The sequence below is a fragment of the Plectropomus leopardus genome, chromosome 4 (assembly GCF_008729295.1).
Source record: "Plectropomus leopardus isolate mb chromosome 4, YSFRI_Pleo_2.0, whole genome shotgun sequence".
Classification (NCBI taxonomy): domain Eukaryota; kingdom Metazoa; phylum Chordata; class Actinopteri; order Perciformes; family Serranidae; genus Plectropomus; species Plectropomus leopardus.
The window spans coordinates 20,626,985-20,651,494 of record NC_056466.1 but is presented as its reverse complement, the minus strand read 5'-3'; the positions used below and the strand labels follow the sequence as shown (position 1 = coordinate 20,651,494).

Sequence of the window (24,510 nt, the reverse complement as noted above, 5' to 3'; positions counted from 1 at the left end):
GATATTGCTGTGTGTCTGTGATTACAAAGGCAACCTGGCTATGAAAACAAGCTCTGCAGACATTAACAACCAAACATCCTTTTTCCCTTTTACACACAAAGGGAATTGATTTATAAAACACAACTCATGCTATGCAATTTTAGCTCTTCCTTTGGCCAAATTTGGCCCTGCTCCTTTTACCAAGTCACTGTATATGTAAACCGATTAGCGAAACAACTGTTTAAAGTTTAAATGTGTTTAACCCTCTTTCCTTGTGCATAAAGTAGCAAATATATTACCAAGACTAAATTTGGAGCCAGAAGTGACCATTTTGCGGATGAGAGGGTGGAGCTAAACCTAACACCAGCTGCTAGCATGATTAGCACGGTGTTTTTACAGCTATGGTTAACTGTGATAATGCTAAGCCTGATTTTTTTTGTGAAATAAAGGTGTCGAACCATTAAAACGAAATGCAGTTACTCGAAAAACTGAACATCTGACTCTTTAGAGGGTGTTTTGGTTCAACCAGTGGAAACAATGCACCTATGCATGAGCTAATGGGAGGCCATTCATTTCCTAAATGTGTCAGCAATTTGGGTGCAATATTTACTAATACATGACGCTGCTCTTGAATCTGAAGTGGAACAATCAGGCAGAGATTCCTTTCTGGCACACTGACAACTGTTTTAATACCTTAATGCCGTTCTTCTCACTGTAGTTAATTTTTTTACCAAACATGCCCACTGATCTGCAAGACAAATATAAGCCAGTAATTTAAAACATATTTTATTAATTTTAGCATAGAGAAAGGTACAACAAAACTACATTTCGTGCAAAGACAAAAAAAAAAAAACATGAGGAAAACACGTACAGAGAAATCCCTGTACTATAAAAAAAATCAAAAGGGAAATCTGTCAAAGAATATCATTGCAACAACTTTTTAGGCTAAAACTTAAATAGCCTTATTATGTACCTGATGTGATACCAGGTCAGGTCAGGCCAGGTAAGCTCTGCGATCATTTTTCAAGGTAGGCAACAGTTCCAGTGACGTTCGTTGGGTAACATCTGACAGAGCCGAAGGCAGCAGCTGATGGTGGGCTCATAATACACCGCATCCGGTTCCTCAGTCTTCACTTTTGTCTCACTGCTTGTCTGATGCACAGAGCGGCCAAAAAGTGAGGGTTTAGGAGTTTTAACCAAAGTCTTCTTTGTGACACAGCCAATGTCAATGAGTGCCTGTGGACGAGAGAGAGAGAAAGAGAGAATCATGGTAATAAATCAGCTGCAAAAAAAAAAAAGAAATCTTAAAACCTACCTTTAAATTACACACTATTATACTGCATTAATTGCCTTTATTTATTGCCTTTAAATAAATAAATAAATGATGGCTATGCAGCTCCATCAGTCCCCACAGGAGCTAAAGAGGGGAGGATTGTGTTAAATGATCAGCAGGTATGGCTGCGGAGAAAGCAGGTCCCCTCTGCTGTGTGACTGTGCCTACGTGTTATGCTCTTCATTTCAACATGTATTTACATACATTTTTGGACTGTACCACAAAAACATGGCAAAGTACGTTGACTGTGTACATGCCACCACTTTAAGTTTAAAATAATTAAAAACCTTTCAAACATGGCCCAGCCATATTCTTGGTTTTGACCTAACCTTGTTTTAATTCATGTAGTAGTCTATGGGCCCATAGTTGAGTACAGTCTCACTGGTGTGAGTTTATCAACTAATAAAAGACCACCCAATGAGCCAGCTTTTTCTTTTTCTGTACGGTCATTTGTCTGGCATCATTGCATGAATTGCATTTTGCATTTCCCATTTTCTGTTTACCTGCACCAGGTCCAGCACGGCCATTGGCTGCAGCACATCTTTGTAATGCTCCACCAGCGACTGCTGAGTGAGTCCGGGTCTGAACATGATGTGGTACAGAATGGCTTCCAACATGCCTTTACACACTTGCCGGTTCAGATTGCCATCAACCATGCGCCACGGCCGGCTGATGAAACTCACATTTTCACTGTGAGGATTAGAGGTTGGAACAGAAAGAAGACAGAGATGATGAACAAGAAAAGGAAATTCATAATTACCTGCAGAACGAGAGTCAGTACTTACTCATTATCAAATGCAACTGGTGTTGGAGAGTGTGCTTCTTTATCTCTTTCATTGTCTCTAATGTCTGCTCTAGCTTCATTATCTTTCTTTTCTTCCTGTCTTTTACCACTTTCCAACTTCTCCTGTCCTGCCTCTTCCTCTCTTCCCTCTTCAGGGTGTTTCTGCTTTCCTCCCTCCTCTTCCATGTTCAAGAATTTGTCTCCACTTCCCTCATCTGCGCTCTCTCTCTGCCTTTCCATCTGTTCCTTCCCATGCTGTTTCTCTCTCATTACATCACTCGATGACTCCTCCATGTCCTGTCCGTCCACACTCTCTTGTCTGTCCAGAGCCTGTTTTTTTGCTGCCGGTTCCTCCGGGTCCCGTCTGTGCTCTCGTCTGGTTCTTATGCGCATGAAGGGGATTTTGTGCTGTTTCTCCAAAAAGGGGAGTTTGTTAGATGTGAGCCTTGACTGGGACCACTGCTTGGAGTTCACAGTCAGCAGCCACGGATCAGCGTGCTGCATGAGCACCAAACGGGCGCCCATACTCCCAACTCGTAACACCTGGCCTTCTTCTTGTAACTCCTGGGGCGAAAAAGAAAAATTAAACATCAGATAGAAACAGAAGAAGATCAAACTAGAATAAGAGAACCGATTGCCAAATAGCAAATGTACAACCATTGATTATAACTGTAACTGGGTTTTGCCGGGCTTCAAACTCTCAAGCACTGACCGACATGTAACAGCTTCTGTTTTACCTTTATGTACTGCATTAGGCTCCTGGTGCGTCCGGACTGTGGCTCCTCCAGCTGTGTGTGAGTCTGACGGAGATCATGTACATCCAAGCCGCTCTCACCAGCTGCATCTAAGCTCCGCCTGAGCTGAGCACAAGCTTCGATGTCCTGAGGAGTGTAACCTCTCTGCTCAATCAAACGGCTGTCACACTCATTCACACTGTTTGGAGAGGAGCTGATGGAGTAGGTGAGGATGGAGGGCAGCAGGGACGGACCACATTTAGTCAAGTCCAGTGGTGGAGTGTCTAAATATTGACAAAAAAAGGAAATGACTATCTGTAGATGAAGCTGAAGTGTGTGTGTGTGTGTCTTATTTAAGCTGATACTTACTCTCAATGCTGAACACGTGGTGAGCAGGTGTGTTGCGCAGCTGCAAACTCATTATACACGACTCCACCACGATGTTATCATTGGTGTTCAGGTTACGTACTTTTACTAGAAACAAAAGAAAAATCATTTTACAAATCTGTATCGGGCTGCAGCTAATTATCATTTTCATTACGGATGAAACTTCATTTTATCAAATAATTAATTGTCTGATTAATAGTCCTAAAAACAGAGATTACATCTATAATAACATAAAAGAGAGACAAGCATTGATAAATGACGGTTGACTAATTAATTCATATCTAATTAATTTGCTATTTGTTTGAAAAAAGTATGTAAGTAAAAAAAAAATCTGACTCTACCTATGCCAGGAGAGCAGTATCCTCGCATCATCAGGTAGTTGGTGTGAGACGCTTGACTTGCCTTCACCTCCAGTCTTTTTCTCCCCTCACACTCCTCACCGTCATCATCGTCGTCGTCCTCTTCTTCCAAAGCTGCCATACTGAAAAGTCACAGTTTACCTCAACATTATCATAGCATAAAATTATCAACTAAAGCACTATACTTGAGTACAATTTTGATGTACTCCTATTAACTTCTGTATTTCCATTTTAATTTTATTTATATATTCAATATTGTACTTTGTTGGGTTTGATTCTGGCCTCGGCCCATTGCTGCGTGCCTGATAATCTGTCGACCCCTACTTTGGCTGACCTCCTCTACACAGTGGACACAATGACATGTGGTGATGTGTGTACACTCACCTCTTGACAACATCGTTGTCCACCAGGGTGCTGTCCACCACCACCATCTGTTTAGGTATGGAGATGTAAACACTCAGCAGTCCCAGAGACATCAGGCTGAGAGAGACGACACAGGCTCCACCAGGAGAGTTCATAGTGAACCGCATCATGTCCGACGCATCTGGAGGCTCCTCTGAAGCTTGAGGTGTTGCGTTTGAGTTCGCGGCCACACCTGATGTCTCTTCTTTGAGCAGATGATTGTCTGTCTGCGCTCTGCTGGACAGATCTTCACTGGAACCAGCTGTGAGACAGTCTTCTGGGTTTTTCTGTTCATTTGCTTTGTTTGTCGCCTCAGTTTTGTCGTTGCTCACCTCCATCGACAACTCTTCTCCTTCCTTTTGACTTTGTTCGATCTCTCCTTCCTTTGCAGAGGCACAGTGTGCTTTCTCTGGTTCACTCACTGCTCTTCCTCCATCTTCCTTACTTTCGCCTTGCCTCTTTTTCCTCTCTGATCCCGTTCTTTTTACTGTCATTTCCTCCCCGTTCTCTGACCTGTTCTCGGTTTCATGGTGGAATGCAGTCATGGGTCTGTCGTCACTCGTCCCGTTATTGATTAGACCCCTCAAGAAGCGGAAGGAATCGGTGCACAGCGAGTGAGGAAAACGCCATGAAAAACACCTGTCAGGAGAGGCGTGGTTAAAAACAATCTAACAGTAACAGTGAGGAAACAAATAAAACACAGGCTACTAACAACAGACCAAAGATTTTGACTAAATATTCCCATGAATAAAACTCATGTTTGTGTTTACATCTCATCTTTGCATGCAAAGACAAAACAATATAATGGCAAGGCTGGGAGGCTTGAATCAATATTATAAAGCAGAGAGTTGCAACAAGAGTTTGAAAATACCAGGAAGGCATGTAGCACACTTCAAAAACAAGAAAGATCTATGTGTCTTTGGTTTACTTGGTATTCTTCTTCTTTCATACATCTGTTTGAAAAGTTGGCTACATAAACTAATGTTTGAAAAATAAACAGCCCTAAAATAAACTCCCATCCCTAGTCCTTATAATACTACAAGAAAAATCTGGTACTTCGCAGTTTGAATGTATAGACCAGTGAGCAGTGAGCAATGACTGAATAGTATGTGATCAGTTCTGCTAATGGACTGTAAATTTAAAGTAGATCTAATCTACAGTAACTCTGGCACAACACACCTTCAATATAAATTATAATAGCCCAAATACAAATTTCTAAAAACAATTATTAGTACAGCAGTCTTTTGAAAGCTACAGTGATACATTTCGGCAAGGCATGCTCTGTAAATATGATCATGTATGAATACATAAAATAATAAAATATATGTAATCTGAGTATTCAAAGTAGTCGGTGTACCTGTAGTAGGACTGGGACAGCTGGTAGGACATGGGCAGGATGGGCAGCGCTCGGTTCTTCTTCGGCCCAAATGGCTGATTGATACGACGGCGGTTGACCAGACCCCTCTTCCTGCACTGTATGAACACTTGGCACAGCAGCTCCTGGTTATACTTACTGTACATGTGGAAGGTCTGAGAAAGAGGACAGGTGGACAATCAAGAAATGTTTGCGTCTTCTGTATCTGTGAACGTCATTTTGTACAAAAGGCACTGTGTAGACACCTTTACAAAGTAGCTCGAGACCCTGCTGTTTAGACTTGCTTTTGTGTTATTTTTATTGGTTTATACTTTATGGTGTTTTTACACTTGTATTTTCATGTCTGCTGTCTTTTTTAAAAATTATTATTGTGACACTTTGTGAGGTTCTGTTCATGAATGTGTATACAAATTCATTTAATATACAAAAGGAAGTAAATTAAAGCTCAGATAGGCAGTTTTCTGGCAAAGGCTAACTAAATAAATAAATAAGTAAACAAACTTGAGGAATTTTAGAATACAGCCTTCCTCTCTCTACCCTCTACATGCTTCATACAGTGACCCAAACAAGTAATTACTTTAAATCATCATGAGCATGATTTAGATCCTGATGTTTTTATGTAGCGACAATGTTAGGAGATGTACCGCCTGTCTCCATTTTTTGAATTATTCTGCAGTGCAGGACTCTCCACCATCAAATCAGGCGCACGTGTGCATTCGTAGAACAGCCAATAGGAACGCCCTCTCTCTGAAATACCCTTTAATTTGCCAAAGTTACTTGTAACAAATACATTTTCTAGAGACTTAAAACAGAGCTAAGGTGTAGAAATCTTGTGCTCCCCCCGACCATTTGAATTACAATAAGTTTAAAGTTATTTTATGGTATTGTTGCCAGGGAAAATAAAGCAGACTACCCCAGCTTTAACGACAGCCATACCTGAAAGGATCTGGATGACTTCATCTGATTGTTGGTCATGGCCAGAGTGCTTTGGATCAAGTTATGTAACACTATGGCATGAATATCATCAGTGCTGTAATGGACATAAACAAACAGTTAACTGCTACCGTAAAAACTGTAAGTTATTCAATAGATGAAAACCTAACTGAAGCCTCACCAGCTGAGAGCGTCTCTCAGTGACAGCTGCCTGGCATTCTCTATTGCCGAGACCTTAAACCTGTAACACACACATACAGAGTCATTTTAAAGTCTGCACTCAGCCATCACTGCTTGCTTTAGCCAGCACCTCAAATATCTTTCTTTTGTTACCGTGAGAACAGCTGCTGTTTTGTGTCAGGAATGATCGCTTCATGAGTGCTCAGGAGAACAGTGCTGAACTTCTGTCTGAGCAGCCTGGCGTACTCCGAGAATGATTTACCACAATCCTAAAACAACACAGGCAAATAAATAAGAAATGATAATAAGTCAACTTCAGCCTTTCATAACAAAAAAAGAGCAAAAATAACACAACAACAAAAAACAAAAACAAACCTCTGCATTGTCTGGATCAGCAGGTTTCTTCTCCTCCAGCAGCTTCATCAGAGGTTTGTCCTGGTACACCTCGGCCAGACAGATCCTGCAACACACCGCTGATGATTAAAACTGCAGCTTTGTGTTTGATAAAATGTGTGCGTTTTCATCATTTATACCCACCTGTAGTTCAGAAGTGTCTGAGGATTTTTGAGGATGTATCGTGTACGACGCCCGACGGCGACAGATGTTTTATCCATCGAGATCTCAAACTCTGCCTGGAGCAGGTCTCTTACCACACAGTAAGGTACGAACGGTCTTTTTAACTGCAACAAATCAACAACACAGTGAGTATGTTTACATAAACTAAAAATTCTAGTTTTTGCCCTTATTCCAGATAATAAGATAATGCTCCTTCTTCGCTGTTCATCTCCATACAAACAAAACTTAAAAAGGATTCAATGTCTACTACTGATCCCTTGTCTCAGGTTATGCTTTCATCTGGACATGACTTTACAGAATGTTTCATTTTGAACGATTTTCAGAGGCCTGAAAAGATAAAATTATCCAGTATTTCATTTTTTTAAAAACTGTTAAAAAATAAGAAAAGTACAAGTACACAGACACACATTTGTGAAGCATAAATCTGTATATATTTCTTTCCAATTCGTTTGTGATCGCTCAGATGTACGTACCTTGCTGTTGAGCAGGTGTGCGGCTACACTGCAGAGCATCATCAGCGAATCTTCCTGTATAGACCAGTAGACTCTCTGTCGGGTCATTCTCTTCAGAGCTCGGTGGTCTGCCTCGTCGTGGGCAGGGGTGCGTTTTTTTGGCTCTTTTAAGAAGCAATTGCCAGAACTTTAGTTTAAAACATTCAAAAATTACCCTACATTAATTACAAGAACTTACAATTTTGACATTATGTCATTTGCAATGTGTTGCAGAGAAGAAGAAGAAGCATCAGAACCCTATGATTAATTAAGGAACTAAATACAATCCCTTTGCGCCTTACTCTGTGCCCAGATTATGCGTCATTCAACTAGCAAAAGTGGAATTGGACAGGCACTAAATACACTTGTGCCATGCCTTTAGACCATGCTACAGATCTTTTCACTGTCATCCATTTTTTTTTAACATCAGACACGTGCATGAATTTAAACTCATGTAGTACCTTTCTTTTTCTTGCGTGGGGCCTTGACAACCTCCTTTTTGCCTCTCTTCCTCTTCTGTCTCTTTCCGCCAACCACCTGCATGTTTCTGGAAGCAGACTCAACACCCACCTGGTTACAAACATACACCAAAAGGAAACTTTGTTTGGAGCTGAACTCTTTGCTCTCAGCAGAAATGTTGACCACAACATCACAAACACCTGAGTCTAAACTAGATTTAAGAATCAGTGAAGTGTATCATGCAAGCAACGTTTTATACTGATCGATGGGACAATCAGCTGTGCTTGTTACTGTGCGGTACTGATCGTAATGCAGATATGAGGTGATTGTGTCAGATGTTTGACTGAAAGAAGCATTTTGACAATCATATCAAAAGCTCCAATGACATCATCAGTGTGAGGGATGTAAATCACAAGTTTCATTACAAAATGATGTTAGATAAACTATTTGTACAACATTTGCTTTCAGTTTGATATATGATCAATATGAGTTGTTAGCAGTAAATATCCTCATTGTTTTTTCTAGGTGATTGTCTGCCTGACACTATGCCGCTAACAGTAGTAGTAGTTAAAGAATGAGGTGTGCTTAGATGGAAATGGCGACACAAACGTGCCATAGGAATTTCAAAAACACCTACTGCTGACAGTAGGCATTGGGTATTTTCACTTTGCATCAATGATACTGGATTATTGATTACTGAATAAGATATATTGATCCAGATCGATGTAACATCACACCACTAGTCGTTGTTTAATTAATATAAATAATATAATATAAATATCTAATACAAATGTATTAGGTGCTAAAGCTTGTGCAGTCTAATACAGGTGTTTCTATTATTTTGTCCAGCCCATTTACATCAGTGAGGGTAGGCTAAGTAACAACCAACATCTCTATGTGAAACAGCATCACAAACCACATCCTCTAAATGATCACGCATTGAATCAAACATCATAACTTGTATATCGTGTATATAAAGACAATAAAATAAAAAGAAATGGACACACCTCAACAGTTTCTACTGTCAGTGGTCGCTTTGACGTCAGGTAATGAGGTTTAGTAGTTGCACCTGTTACACACAGATATAAAGTTTATGTTAATTCTGGAGGAAACAGAAGGTAGTCAGGCCCTAAAAGCTACAACATATGTCAAAACTGACAGCAACTACATCACAGGGACTCATATAATATACCCATATCCTTTCACTTGTTTGAAAGGGATTGTTAATACTGAACAAAAACAAGAAAAATAAATAAATAAATGTATTTTGTTCCAAGCAGCAGCTCACCAGCTTTAAATGCAATCCTAAGAGCATTTTTACTCAGCAGGCTATTCAGCCTGATTTTGTTCTCCTTTGCTTCTAAACCACTTGGGACCTAAAAAAGACAACAACATCACAGACACAAACATTAAGCCACATTTTATATCAACACACAGAAAAAAGGAGCACACTCTAAACCGCAACTGAAAAACTTTTTCAGGTGCATGACTCAAAAAGCAATGTACGAAAAAACCTGTGTCATATGTTGTGTTGGAAAAACAAAGAGATTTGAAAATTTGTATTTCTGAGCACAAAAGCAGCATTAGAAATAAGGATGAAAAATCATCAGTAGCGAGGCATTTTAATGCTAAGGGACACAAAGTTTTCTCAACATAAGTCCTAAAGGACCTAATGAGGAGCTACTATTGGAGTTATGTTTTGCGAGTAACTTTTTTCATGATGTATTTATTCTGATATATTTTTGCGTTTTATTGAATTTTTTACTAATGGTGTATATTTTTTGGTATTTATTTGTATTGAATGTATGGTCTATCTGGTCGGAACCCCCACCTTGCGAGACGTTTTTGAAATGGTGTTGAATGTTAAATGTGTTTTATTTTGAAAGAACACTTCCAGTATGTAAGGGGGTCGTTTCTGCCTGTTACGACGCTGAAGAAGACTGTTGGTTGAGACGCATTCATCGTGTTGCTGTCACAGGCCCAGAATTAAAAGCGTCTAAAAGTCACATTTTTTATCATCCTTAATTTAATGCACTTACATGCTGTTACATACCGTTTTGACAGAAAGAAGGTGACTGGTCCACAACCAGTTGCGTTTAAGATGAGCAAAGAACTCAGAGTCCAGCCCTCCTGCTCCTTTACCGTCTCCTGGTATCTTCCCATCATCACACACTTCTCGACTGCCCCTGTGTGTGTGAGCATATAAATATACATGTGTGCTATTTTAACACATTCATGAATTGCTTTTATGTTTTCCTAGTCTGTTTTTTTCCCCGTTTTGGTAAAAGCTTATATTTTTATTTGATTTTCTCCTAATAAAATGAGAAGGAGAAGAAGAAGAACAGGCAGAGAGAGGTAAATGTGTTCATGTTGTTTACAGCTAATGATGGGCGAAAATAAAAAATCAGACTCGAGTCAAGACCACCAGCCGAGGCCTCTGATCCTCCTCTGATGTTTGTTATTCTGACAAACATCATTTCATTTCATTTCAACACATTTTCCAGTTGTAGGTGGAAACAATACAGATGCTACAAAGAATATGACTTGTTTTTAAATTGCTCTAAGTGTTTAAACAACATGTTGATGACAAAAAGCAAAATAAATAAATAAATAAATAAACCATCAGGAGAGCCATGAATTATGACTGTTTCTTCAGATTATTTCAACACCACACCAATGCAGCATAAGGCTGCAGAGATAACCGGGACATCTGCTTCCTGCCTCTCAAAAAATGACTTATTGTTGGTCAGAGACATTTCTTTAACACCATGTTGAGCTTCCATAGCACAGACAAATTAAATGCTGAATCAATGCATCAAAAAATTATATTTTGAGGGTTGAAAACCACAGGAGTGTAAGCAACATTTTGGGCAAAAATGAGTTATAAATCAAATGAAGGTACTTGAGAAGCTCTTTCTAATGCCAAAATGGTACTTGTAAATTATAAACCAATCCAAAATGACTGACCAAAAACCAAAGGACTAAAAACCTAACTTTTTGGGGCCAAAAAAGGGTATTAGTAAACTTTTACAATCAATAAATGTTGAAATATTGTTTAATAAGTATATGCCATCTAGCAAGATGTTGAAACATCTTGCAAACAAACACAAAAACAAAAGCAAAAAAGTATTTAAAAAGGTATATTGTCATCTACATGTTCATGAAGTTCAAATATTAAAGACTAAAATCGGCCAAAATTGGCCAGCACGTACTATTTGTTCATACATCTTGTGCTGCAGCTGCACTGTAAATTTTTATTCTATTTCTGTATTTGTCTTTTTTTTTATTTGAGCATATTTTTATGTTAGTTTAAAGCCTATTTATGAGTGCCTTTTTATACTGGCTTGTGTTTGTTTTATGACTTTCTGTCTTGCTAAAGAACTCTGAATTGCTTCATTATAAATGTCCTGTACAAATTAACCTGCTTTGTCGTACAGAGAAATCATACTCCACTTACTTTAGCAGGTATGACAGTCCTGCAAACACGTAGCGTTCTTGCACAAAGGGAGGAGCATTTTCCTCGTCTGAGACATTTCTCTTATTGCGGATTACACCTAAAAAATGAAACCAAAAAGAGACAGCACCTTTAATAAAAAGTATGAACTATACTTTTTCATATGATTGCCTGTGCAGTGAGTTATTCTGCTTTTATGAGTGTGTTTGTGTGTGAGTGTGTACCCAGCGGTGTATTGAGGCAGACACACATAAGGTCAAACCAGTAGTTTTCTACGTCTTCAGCAGTGTTAAATGTGTACTGGCGTCGATCAAATGGTTTGTCGGGTGACTCTGAGACCAGCCAGTAGTGAGGCTCAGCGCTGGTGGTGTCAACAATTGTGGCATTGTGCCTCAGGAACACAAACACCTGGATCAGTGCAAATATGGAGAGGAAATATGAGATATGAAAAACAAATGTATTCATTTTTAACCTTTGTTTCCTGGTATGACATTCATGCTTTATGGAAAACTCATTCATAGCTACATTGAAAAGGGACCGCCTCGTCTACTCCCCCTACTCATTTGTTGTTGTTTTTTTTAACCTGTAAGGCACCATTTTTTATTTGCAATTTTGCTTCTAGGTGGATTTATTTTATTCGGTCTGAAACTTTGCTTAACTCCATGCCGCTTGTTTGTCTATGTTTACTAACAAAAGGGGAAAAACATATAACACATGATCTGTACCATGGCATTATAGGTGTGTAAAAAGAAAGTCTGGCCTGTGGGGTGTTACATAGTCAACCCATCTTTCCCAGCGTGAAATGAATAATTCCAAGTTATTATTAACATGCGCTGTGCTCTTCTCCATTTTATAAATCCATATATTTAAGGTTGGGCTCTCCTACAATAGCCATTTCCTTGTAAGGGCCTTTTTACTTGCTACAAGCAATATATTAAATAAGTATTTGTCTCTTTTTGCCCATTTTTGAGGCATGAGTCCAAAAAAAAAAAAGAGTTTTACTCTCCAGGGTTAGTTGACATCTGAAAATATCTTGTATTGCATTATGTATCTCTTCCCACATTTTCTTAATAACAGGGCAATCCCACAGAACATGACAGTGATCTGCATTTAGGTTTCCACATTTTTTCCAGCAGGCTGTTGAGTCATTGTTTCAGTGGAATTGCTGGGATGGTGTAATGAAAAACCTTGTCAGACATTTCCAACTAAACTCCCTCCTCCTTACCCTCTTTTAAACACACACACACACACACACACACACACACACACACACACACACACACACACACACATAGCCCCACACACACACACAGAGAGTTTATTGAGGTCACTGGCACTGACAGACTTGACTGTGGTTACTGTGTACCTGGTCTTTCTCCTTGAATTTCTCCACAGGACCAAACTGCAGCACACCCATATAGACCAACCTCTGCAGGTTCTCATGAAACGAGAAGATATATCTCCTGATAATAAAGCACACATAAACACTTCATTTAGTATAACATGTACAAGGAGACAGAGAGAGAGAGAGAGAGAGAGAGAGAGAGAGAGAGAGAGAGAGAGAGGAGAGAGAGAGAGAGAGAGAGAGAGAGAGAATCACCGTTTAAAAAGCAGCTGTCGTCTCATTTTGGCAGGCAGCGCTCTGATGAGGTGATGCTGTTTCACAGGGTCGTTTAGATATTCCTCCAGTCCGTCCACCTGTGGACACAAAAAACACTTAAGTGTTTTTTTTATGCACAACATGTGTCTTTATTTGTGTTTTACAAGTTGAGCTGTAAGAAACAGGACATCAACAAGATCTCACAAATGTCCACATGTACCAGTAATGAGACATCATGGAATCTACGTTCTGTTGGCAGCTTATCAGCTCCACCTAAAGTCAGGGCTCCCACACATTTTTACTGCGCTCATTCAAAGACTAGTTGTTTTTTTTGTCGATGTGAGTATCTTTATTTTATCAAATATGTATATTTGATTGGATCACCGGGTATTGTAGGTTTATTGCTGTCTGTAAATAAACTCACCTGTCAATGGCCAACTGTTACATCTTGACTGATATTTAGTGTAAGATGACATTCTGATGCTGTTTTACTGTATGGTTGTACTGCTGCAGCTTCCTACTGTTAGCTTTCTGTCAGTAGTAATTCTCACCAGCATAATTTAGAGATTAACCACACTGACATATATTATGCTCTTTATGCTTCACATCTCAATGTGAAAGCCTCAGTCAACTAGTGATGTTTCAATGGCCATGCAGTGAAGAAATAAGTTACTAGATCAGTGATTCTGGAGGTGTATTTCATGTTAAACACATCTGTGATTTTTCTGAACATTATAAACAACAGCCAGAAATAAAGGTATATTCAAAATTTAAGTTAACAACACCACATTGCACAGAAGGATGGACTGCATTAATCCTTTTATACAAAACTCTGTTTTCTCACCTTATAATTGATCTGTATGACCTGAATGAAGATAGAGAGGGGCAGGCAGAGGAGCAGGTCGCCGACCATCGCCCAGCCACTGCCGAACTCCTTGCGCACACGGACAGGAGGCATAAACCTCCTCCACGACTCCTCGTCAGCATACACTATCAGAGACAGGCAGAAGATAAGAGAAATATACCGTAAATGTGGTTAGTTGGGAAACTGTTTATAGAACCTTCCCTGAAGGAGCAATCTCATCCCTATAATTAAACAACAACAATACGCATACCTATATTCACTAACAGCATGCAGAAATCATGCACGCATTTTGGCACAAACAAGTCAACTAATTAAGAAAAAAAACATGCACAGATGACACACACACGATGCTTTCTCACCTTTAAAGTCAGACTGAGAGTGGCCAGGCGTTGATTTATCCTTCAGCCCCTCCTCCTCTTCATCACCTGACGACGATGTCGCATCCAAGTTAGTCAAAGCAGAATCTGCAGTTTGAGGATCCGCAGAGTCTTTAGGATTAGTATTAGCACTGTTCAGGTCTGCTGGTGTTTGACTGGCCAGGTGAGAGTCGGGGCAGTTGTTTCGGAGCGGATGCCCGTACATCAGGTACCAGAGGAAGTTATGAACAAGACGGAGACGATGCATCTTGGGCTGGAAGCCAAAAGTCTTCCCCAATCCTCGAACTGTAAAGACAGAAATAGAGAAAGGACAAAGAGCGAAACAAGGAAAAGTGGACAAAGATTCAGAGAAGAACCAAGTCTGATCTTGAGGATATCAATACAGAGCATAAACTGTTACTTAAATAGAGCAGCAGGGGGCAAAGTTGCACAATCAGAAAGCATTTTTCCAACTGTGAATTCAAACTCAAGAGCGCTCTTTTTAACTGGCAACAGTTTGGTGTTATATCCCATTCTGCTGCTTTTCTAATATTCAGTGAAACTGAACCTGGTGTGGGCTTAAACTCGGTGGCGTCACTGCCCATTCTCCTCTTGTCCTTCCTTGGAAATATGCCGGTCATCTCCTCCCACTCTGTTCCTTGTTCTCTGGCTTTCTCTTCAGCAAGCTGCAAACTGAGAGACATTGGGGGAAGACCAAAGTGCCAGAAGGAAAGACAAAAGATGTATAAAAACATACTGTAAGGTCACCAGATGTGTCAGAGCGATCTAATGAATTGAATCCAACAGTAAGTATTTGGTTTGCTCTCACCGTACAGCCGTGTAAGAGCTGGAGATTCTGAAGCGGACCTGTTCAATGACTCGGCTCACTATGTCATCGTTGGGCTGAACGGACGGATGAACGACCATCTCAACCTGCATGAACAAGAACATCAGAAAGAGAGAGAGAGGTAAGTAATAGTGTGGGGGTATCAAAAATGAACAAACATTTGTATCTTTATTTTCCAGTTTGTCCACTTGTTTTCCTTAAGCCTAAAAAAAACCCTATTTGATCAGTGTTTCTGGGTCTTCTGTTTCTCTGCGTCTCTTTGCAGCTGAGAAATGACTGCAGCAGATAGTAGCAGCACTTTTTCCCATGAAAAATCGGGAATGAAATCTTCCAACACACTGGACATGTTTTGGTAGTAATATCCAAAATCAAAGAGAAATTTACAACACCAGCAACCAAGTTTACATGTGTTCCTGATATTGGCATGTAACTACATGTAGCAGTGTAGGCTACATAATGTGAACACTTGAAGTAATGTATCTGGAGAACCCCAGTAATGAGTCCTAAAATCCAGAATTCAGTTAGCGTTTCAGCACCTCTGGTTCCCTGTCTCAAAGTCAATGTTTTTTTTTTAATAGATTTTTGGTTAAACTCCTGAAGTAACATCTATGGTTAACACAGGCTTAAGAGACTTTTATGTTTGCTCTCTACGACATAAAATATGTCAGTAAAATAAGTCAGAGAACTTTAAAGCTTTTACGTGTCTTAAAAAAAGCAGCTGCTAACAAGTGGCTAATGAGACTAAAGAGTATTATCACGCCACTTAGCACCAAACACGGCTTTACAGCCTTGTTGTGGGGGTAACGTTAAGTTGTGCGACTGTGGTTTAGTTAGTTTATAGCCAAATGTTAGCTTTTTACTTTTAGCCATTACATTTAGGCTTCAAAAATCCTGAAAGTGGTGTTAATTTATGAAGAAAAGATGTAAGTAACATAAGCGTTTGTTTGCCACAGAGTTTATTTTTTGCAGTGATTCTAAACCCAATGGAAAAATCCCATAGACCTTTTGACCACACATTATTTTGAAACTGCCAAAAGCATAATAGGTCCACTTCATATATTTGAACAAGACTATATGGGGGCTTCCCTATAAAATATCAAACAGTTCATTATGTGTGGTAAGTAGTTTTATCTAAGCAGTGGATGAAATGAGGCTTGAAAACAAGCATCAGGGTGTGATGTGTGTCACTTACATTCTTGGTGATCCCATCCTGTACGACGGTGGTCCTGTAAAGCTTCAGTAAGCCTTCTCTGGACAGACTGTCGACGAGACGTAAAATAGTCTTCCTGCAACACTTTGAGCTGCTTCCGTCCTGCTTCTCCTCATCATTGATGATCTTTTGTAGCCTGGAGAAACACAGCGTGTTGACCTCATTGTTACCTCTCTTACTGTGCAATAAAATGCTTTGAAATTAATGAATGACATCCGTGACAAACTGACGGGAAAAGACCCTCAATGATTTTTAAGCTTTGGACCGCCTCTACGATCAGGTTCTTCCTCCTCAGCAGGCGGTATGTCTCATGAGACCTCTCCGAAGCCCTTTGCGATTTTTTACGAGGTGGGCCCTGAAAATGGTGGATTGTGTTACCTTCGATAATCTCGAATAGCTGGAAAAACACAGTGAAAAAAAAACCCTAAAACCAACTTCTTAGACTGACCTGCAGTTTGCAAACCTCTTCAACAACCACAATGTTGTTGTCCACTGGCTTACTGGCTGCATTGAATGACTCACTCTGAGGCAGAGTGCTCGCAGGATTTGAGTTTGAGTCCCCCTCCTGAACTCGAGCTTGTTCTGATAGAAGAGATTTTGGACAGAATAAAGGGTGGGAATCTCTAGGCATCTCACAATTGGATAATACAATACAATACAATACTGAGGGATATGATGTGATTATAAAATGAGCGTACTGTGGACAGCATGAGAGAAAACAAAATGCAAACTTACCTGCTCTGGCAGTGGACACACTGGTCATGGATTTACTGCAGGTTGGGGTTTCACCTGACGCAAGATCACAACAAATATTGCAAATTCAGCCAGTGAATTCTGCATGTCCTTACAATTTCTTCCAGTATTCACTATTTAAAACAAGCAAAATCTCACTGCATAATAGAGCTGCATGCAGTGAAAGGATTGTTAACTGTTGCTAACTGGGCAGAGGAAGCAGGAGGAGAGCGGCTAATAGAGGTGGTCCTTATGCGCTATATCGAATGGCAGCAACTGTTGATTGACTCTGATAATCTGTTAAGAATCTGAAGAAATATCACAACTATTACTGCATTTTGACTCCCCCCTTCCCCCAATTTTATTGCAAAAGAAATCCACGTATAAACACTGCAACATGCATCCCAATGTCTTACAAAAGCTGCCATGAAATCAGCCATTTCAGGCTGCAACAGTGACAAAACAGCCAGCGAAATTCTGGGGGACAGCCTATTAAACCAATACAGTTGCACGCACACAGTCCGTTGAACACTATATGGCACTGTCCAGTGGCCCAACACTAGTTAAGAATGTTCATTTTGGTTATTTTCAAACATGAGAAGATATGGAAAAAAATGTAAAACTACAAAAATGTTATCTTTTAACCTTACTCCCATTATACTTTTTTTGTAAATGAAAAACTTAACAAAAATCACATCTACTTGACCTGGATACACACGATCCCTATGAGCAGTTTCCGCTGTATTTTAGTTATCAAATGTCACAGTTGGGATGTGAATTTTAGCTTCTTTTTTTTGGCTGTTTTAAGTAATGTCTGTTGTGAAATGTGCAAAGTTTTAATAAGTACTCACTTTTTGCTGGTGTGGGTTGTACGACGGGGACATCAGGCTGTATCTGATTAGTTTCCACACAGCTTTTCTTCCTTGCTGTTATTCTTTTTACTCCATCTTCTGCATCTACTTTTCCATCACCACACGTCTGCCCAGCCTTCTCTGCATCTTTGTTTCCTCCTCCACCTGCTTTCCGAACCTTTGTTGCTGCAGGAGTTGTGGTGTTTTCTTTGGCTGTCTGTGTTGAGGTTGATGGTGTTGTGATGTCTGCATCTGATGTCTGAGGTGCAGAGGAGAAAAGAATCTTCTGCCGTTCCTGCTCCTTAGCAAACAGCTGGAGCTGATCACTCACACCAACACACCTGAGCAGAGACGCAAGCAGAGTTATGGGATTTGTTATGATAAGGTATTTTAGTAAGAATTTAGAAAGCTACACTTCTTTAAAAATACATACTTATGGCTTATATATTTTGTAGTCCTCTGTCGCCCCTCGTCCTCCATAAATCCCTGCAGGGTGGAAGACATCACGCATATTAAACTATTGGACAGAAAAATAGAAAATACCTTTCCAAAGCAACATAATATTCTATAAAATGACCATGAATCTAGATATCTTTATATACTTTAATCATCCAAATTTGGCTGGGTGGTTGATAAAATATTTTTTCTGTCCAGTGATTAACTCAGAATATATATTTATTTTGTATTACTCGGAAAGAACATCTGGTTAGTCAGTATGTTAGCATCAGCAGCCTTAATGAAGATTAAAATGTTACTGTTGCATGTGTGTTGCCCAAACTTCACCACAAAAAAACAACAATACAATTTTCCACAAAAAAAAAAACATATCCATATCCATATCATATCATCATCATCTCTGGTCATCACAGCCTTTCAAAGAGGAAATGTTTTCTTTGTTGTTGCTGACCTCTGCTGGAGGTTATGTGGGTGGGAGGCCAAAACATATCCGACAATTGAGAATGTTCTGCTGAGGTAACTGCATTCACAATACAACATCCCATTATGTAAGACAATTTTCCAAACTCTCTAATTGCACATTAATGATTCAAACAGACTTCACTGGATTAAATTTAATTGCATTTTCAAACAGGATTTGAAAGGAAGAGGTAATACTAGGGATGCATCGTCTTAAAATTCAACAACTGGATTTCTTCAAGGTAACATCTGAACACGTCGTTATAAAATTATTATGTACCTTATATTAATACTCATTTTTTACAAAACAGTTTGTATGGCCAATAAATCTGTGCATTCCTAAGTAATAACTACAAAAAAAGTATTTTTGGTCGGGAGGAAATTTATGTTGCTGGCAAAACAAATGTCTCTATTTGGGAAATGTTGAATCTAGAGTGTAAGTCTTACCTTTATTGCGCCATCCCTCTCAAGCCTTCGGCAAAGCATACGTGCCTCCAGCTTACCGACGTTCATCCTGGATGCGATACCACGCTGAGGGATTCCCTTTGTGCCAGCAGATAACACTGCATAACGACAAAAAGACACAGGCAAAAAAAAAAAAAATGTAAGTGAGAAAATCTCCTATCAGGTAGTTAGAGTGCAGTCAACAACTTCTCAGACTTTTTTTTGTCGTCTGTGTCCTCCAAATCACTGGATCTAAACAGCAGGAATATATATATAAACAAAAACATCAGACTTTACAGAATTCACTAAGACACTTCACACACTGTAGGATAAAAACAGGCAGTAAACGCTTTAATAAAGACTGAGAAAGGAGCTCTCTGGACTGCAGTGGAGTGCTACAAACTTATTTCAATATCTTTATACAAAAACAGCTAAATTTATCCATGTTATTAACCTGACACACAAAATCTATGAAATCTGTTTGGACAGTGATGAAACGTACCAAGGTGATAGGCTTGTGTAAGGACATCGGTCTCCATGATTCGCCCCTCCGGAGGGAGAGCTCTTCCTCTCGCTCCAGTGTCATCTTCATCGTCATCATCGTCATCGTCATCATCCTCAGTGACACCTTTCTTTGTGTACGGCTTTAATAGTTTCAGACAGCGCACCATCACTTTCTTTCCTGGAGGACAAAGTGAAACGATGAAGTGCAGCTGTTGGGCGTGCGACTAATACAGAGTTGAATATCTTCACCACAACATTAAAACATACAGCAGCTAAATGTGATTTTTGCAATGACAAAAACATCTTTTGAATACGTCACTTAATATCTGTTTTAAGAAGCTTTTAGCCACTTTGTGGAATTTGGACTGTGAGTTGAAAGCTCTGGAGAAAGCTAGGAAGTGGTCATTGAAATAATACTTTTTTTTGTCAAGATACTATTTTCATGTCAATTCATGTCATGTCATGTTATGTTATGTCATGTCAAATTTTCAACAGTTCATTGGACAAAACAAACTATTCAAAGATGCAATATTGGGCTCTGTGAAATTGTGAAAGGCAATATGGACAATTTCATAGTCTGTTTTTAAACAATTAATCAAGAAAACAATGAGCAGAGTAATCAGTAATTTAAAAAAAAGGGTCCATGTTTATGTTCAAGTAAATTATAACATGATAATAAGATGATGAATTTTATAAATAATCACTTTTGTTTTTGGTATTTTACCAAATTTTCTGACTAAAATATTAACAAACTTTTTAAAAATAGTTTTAATATACTCTTTATTTAAGATGTTCGGTCAGTAGTTTCATTTAGCAATTGAGATGAAACATTAGAGCTAAACTAATACATCAAATTATTTAAGCAGCAGGAACTTGGTAAATGTAAAACAAAAAATGCTTACTATAACAATCACTAATACTGTTAATAAAACCAGAAAATAAATGCATTGTTATATATCATTTCAATTAAATTCTGATACTGTAATGACATACTGTTCTAATACCATATTGTTATTTGGACATATCATATTTATGTGTGTAATGTACACATTTACTTTCATGTTGTGTATATATGTGCTGAAACTTACGTGGCACATTACCTTTTTTGTTGATGCAGGGACCAGCGTCAGGATCCAAGTCCTCCAGAGGAAACTGGCAAAACTCAACCAGCTTGGCAGATCTCATGTATTGAAAAACCCGTTTTCCAGTACCGTCATCCACATTCTGCAAGAAAACCCACATTGAAAACAACAAACGGGTAGACAAACACTGATGAACACTCACAGAGAGATACTCACAAGGTGGTCTCTGATTGTGGCCAAAGTGGCAAACTGACCAGGTGACTGCTGGAGGAGGTTGGACACGTACTCCATCAATATGTCATACTTAGTCCTCCTGAGAGACCAGGACAGGTTAAAGAGGAATTTCTCCAACAGAGAGACAAAGACAGAGAGTGACAGAGGCTACAGACTAAAGATGCTCCTGCATCTTTAGATTTGTAAAATCACAAACATTGTCTGTGTTCCTCAAAAAATAAATAGAAATAATATCCTAAAAATATAAAAAGATTATGCTGAGTGGAGTAGCATGTTTATGATAGAGAAAAGACACCTTAAACTGAAAACTTAACTAAAAGTTGTCGTCAGCATTTTCACACAGTGCTAACTGGATATTTATTATGTTCACCAACTCTGTATATCAAAAATACTTTAATGATGCCTTGAGGGAATTGGGATAAGTATAGGATAGTATAGCACAGTACAGTACAGTACAGTATAGTATAGTATAGTATAGAGGTAGAACCAGGGCATTGTTTTGCCAGTCACTTGTAAGTGTCAAGTCTTTTTAGACTCAAGTCCTAAACTTTGAGTTTCCGGTTCTAAACAAGTCAAAATGAACTTTTCATGAAATGTAGTGCCATTTCAACAATAGAGTAATAATATTTTTTTCAAAAAAAAAAAAAAAAAAGATGGGTGCTTTTTAACATTTGTATTTTTTGTTAAAACAAGTTTGCTGGAAGTTTTTGCATCTCTGTTTTTACAACCTGCATTTTTTTCCATACTGCAGGTTGTTTTTTTATGCAAACAAAAACATCTTTGGTATAATTTATTTTTCCTGTAACATCATGTTATTTCTTAATGTTTCTTTCCTGCAACTTTACTGGATGCTGATGGACTGGTTCAAACAAAAGTGGATCTGCAGAACTAAATATGGACTTGCTGGGAATATTAGTTGCCTCAGGAAATGAAGAGACAGGAATTGATTTGTAGCACATTAATCTTTGGGCTTGAGGAAAGGTATCAAGTATTTACTCTATAAAAGGCTCAAATCCTAGTGAAATCTCACGTCACTGTTGTTAAACTCCTAGTCAAGTTACGAGCTACTTTTAAGTCTAAAGTCATCATATTTGTGACTGGAGTCTTATTTAAGTCTACATCATGTGACTCGAATCCGCACCTTTAAAGTATATGTGTAGTGTATAGCATGTATAGCATGTAAGCTTGCTGACATCTTCTTATCAACTCTAAACACGAAGTACAGCTTAAGATGATGCTATTAGTTTTGCAGGCACTTAGTCATAAACCAAAGTATTAGGTAATTTTAAGTTTTGACTTGATGGCAGTAAATTAAGAGTTAAGGGATCAACAAAGTCAGAATAAAATACGTCCTCTGGACACTATAGATCTGAACCAAATTTCATGGCTATCCATTCTATAGTTTTGAGATACCCGTATGTCACTGAAAACCACAAATGTCAACCCCATGGTGGAAAAGTCTAGGAATCATCATTAGGCTTCATCCTGTGGGAACCATAATGCAAACCATCTAATATCTGTTGAGGTGTTGCAGTCTGGATCAAAGTTGTGGAGTGACAGACAGATCGCACACAGACCTGTTTACATGGAAGCGATTGAGCATCAGGAGAATGGAGTGTTGCTGTTGTCCTGACTTCATTCGCATGCAATGGGACTGCATGCTGACGAGTCCATGTCTGACAAGAGCCTTCCTCATGTAGTGCAACTTTCGGGCATCGGTCCTGTTAAAGCACAGCAATGACTGTCACACAGTGAACATCTTAAGTGCAGCTTGTGACATAGTTAACACAGAGCAGCAACAGTACTGTGCTAAATGAACATGTATGCATACTTGAAAGAGCTGCCATGCAGATCTCTTTGTAGCTCTCCTTGCCATCGTGCTCGGCCCACTCGTTCCAACACACAGTAAGAGTCGTCATTCAGTTTCAAATCAGGGTCACTCTCAATACCAATCAGGGTTCTGAATCGCAGCACCTGAGATGCCACGACAACAAGCTTTCGGCCATACCTGAACAGATTCGGGTAAAGAAGGGGGAAAATTATACAAATGTAGAGCTGCACTAAAATCTTCTAAAATAAAGTCGAATCACTTTTGTGATTCAAGCACAAATATTCGTTTTAGTTTTGAAGTGAAAAACACAGCAGATATGTGTTGAATAAATAGTATCAAACAGACTTTACGCACCTTTCAAGAGCCTCCTGCAGGTTGAGTAATGGAGTGAGGGTCTTGGAGCGGACATGTTCAGTGATGTCTTTCCTCTCTTTGAAGAACACACATGAGCCTTGTATACCATTCTTGTTTTCTAGAATAATATGGACCGGATAGATGTCTTTCCGTGTGTCAGTAAACTTCTGTGTTTTTTCAATGCCCGTGTCTGGGTCGATATCTTTAAATCTGAAAACACAGACATGCACAGACACTTAAAATCTACACCACGGCATCAAAACTCTAAAATAAGAGACACGTGTGTTGGAAGTTCCTTTATTTCTTATGTTGCAATTTGGAACATAAGAAATACTCGACAAAGTCCTCATTGACCCTCCTTAACTTGAACTCTCAAATCAAGAAAAGGTGCAATTCAAGAGCGGCACACACTGCAAAATCAAAACTTTTATTGAGGTATGTTTTATTGCAGGTTTGTTTATCAGACTGCAATAATTTTAGCTGAATGATCCTTGTACATGCCTTTTATTAACGCGTAGAGCCCCTTAGTGGTTAGGGTTACGGGTTTAACGGGGTCTTCGACATCACATTTTTGTATGCATACACACTTTCACAGCTACTTCACGATAAGCAGCGGGATGGACGCACCTGTCAAACAGCACAACATCTTCTCTCTCCTTCGGGAGTTCATAGACTCTCAGCTCTGTGTTGTTGATAATTGACCTCCAGATGAGCTCCTTGGTGCAGTCGTCGAGCTTGAGGGGAAACTTGGGCTTTCTACTTTCTAGTCGTATCCACAGAGAGGGAATAGTTATTCCGTCCAGTCCCTCCAAAGCCACTTCATCCGCGACTATACTCAGCGGATCCATATCATGTCTCAAACTGGGCTAACGCTCCCAGCTAGCTCACATGCTAACTTAACAACAACCGGCTAACCTAGCAAATAGTGTGTGGTTGTTCCGGGTCATGAATTTACCGAATACAAAAAAATGTTGTTCGCGTACTAAAGCTCTTTGGGATAAGATAAAGGTATTACTTGACCAATTGAGGAAATTAAGACAAACTTGTTGACAAAATGCTTTCTCCAAATATGTTTTTGCAACTAGCGTGTCCTGTATACGTGCTTACGTCATATCTCTACTTTGACCTCACGGCGTGGTTACGTTTATTCACCAAAAAAACCACAAGGTGGAGTCCCGGTACAGTTTCTGAATTAAATTCGTATATTAAACCTTTGAAATCTGAGCAAATTTGCCTGTT

At 39.2% G+C, this 24,510-nt stretch overlaps 1 protein-coding gene across 1 annotated transcript; it reads right to left on the bottom strand.

Moving 5' to 3' along the window:
• Positions 1-667: 667 nt before the first annotated feature.
• LOC121942143 (general transcription factor 3C polypeptide 1) lies at positions 668-24,357 on the bottom strand. The gene is made up of 40 exons (XM_042485269.1): positions 23,899-24,357; positions 23,272-23,481; positions 22,918-23,094; positions 22,664-22,807; positions 21,069-21,165; positions 20,871-20,994; positions 19,769-19,948; positions 19,270-19,385; positions 18,341-18,393; positions 17,908-18,248; positions 17,060-17,113; positions 16,773-16,906; positions 16,555-16,679; positions 16,307-16,460; positions 15,097-15,200; positions 14,836-14,960; positions 14,271-14,573; positions 13,891-14,036; positions 13,047-13,144; positions 12,813-12,909; positions 11,671-11,854; positions 11,450-11,546; positions 10,046-10,178; positions 9,281-9,368; positions 9,000-9,061; positions 7,995-8,103; positions 7,516-7,658; positions 7,004-7,146; positions 6,842-6,926; positions 6,620-6,735; positions 6,468-6,527; positions 6,290-6,383; positions 5,336-5,508; positions 3,961-4,617; positions 3,559-3,698; positions 3,200-3,304; positions 2,834-3,114; positions 2,098-2,660; positions 1,816-2,002; positions 668-1,215 (listed from the first exon to the last, which is right to left on the bottom strand). The coding sequence occupies exons 1-40, from the start codon at positions 24,117-24,119 to the stop codon at positions 1,003-1,005; spliced, it is 6,636 nt and encodes a 2,211-aa protein (XP_042341203.1). The 5' UTR covers positions 24,120-24,357; the 3' UTR covers positions 668-1,002.
• Between the last annotated feature and the right edge of the window lie 153 nt (positions 24,358-24,510).

Bases quoted from the DNA above. Each gene is read 5' to 3' on its own strand.
- LOC121942143 (XM_042485269.1), bottom strand. From the start codon at position 24,119: ATGGATCCGCTGAGTATAGTCGCGGATGAAGTGGCTTTGGAGGGACTG. The intron at 18,394-19,269 runs GTAAGACTTACA...TCCACCCTGCAG, and splicing joins AGAGGGATGGCGCAATAAAG to GGATTTATGGAGGACGAGGG. The intron at 14,961-15,096 runs GTGAGAGCAAAC...AATGTCTCTCAG, and splicing joins AGCTCTTACACGGCTGTACG to TTTGCAGCTTGCTGAAGAGA.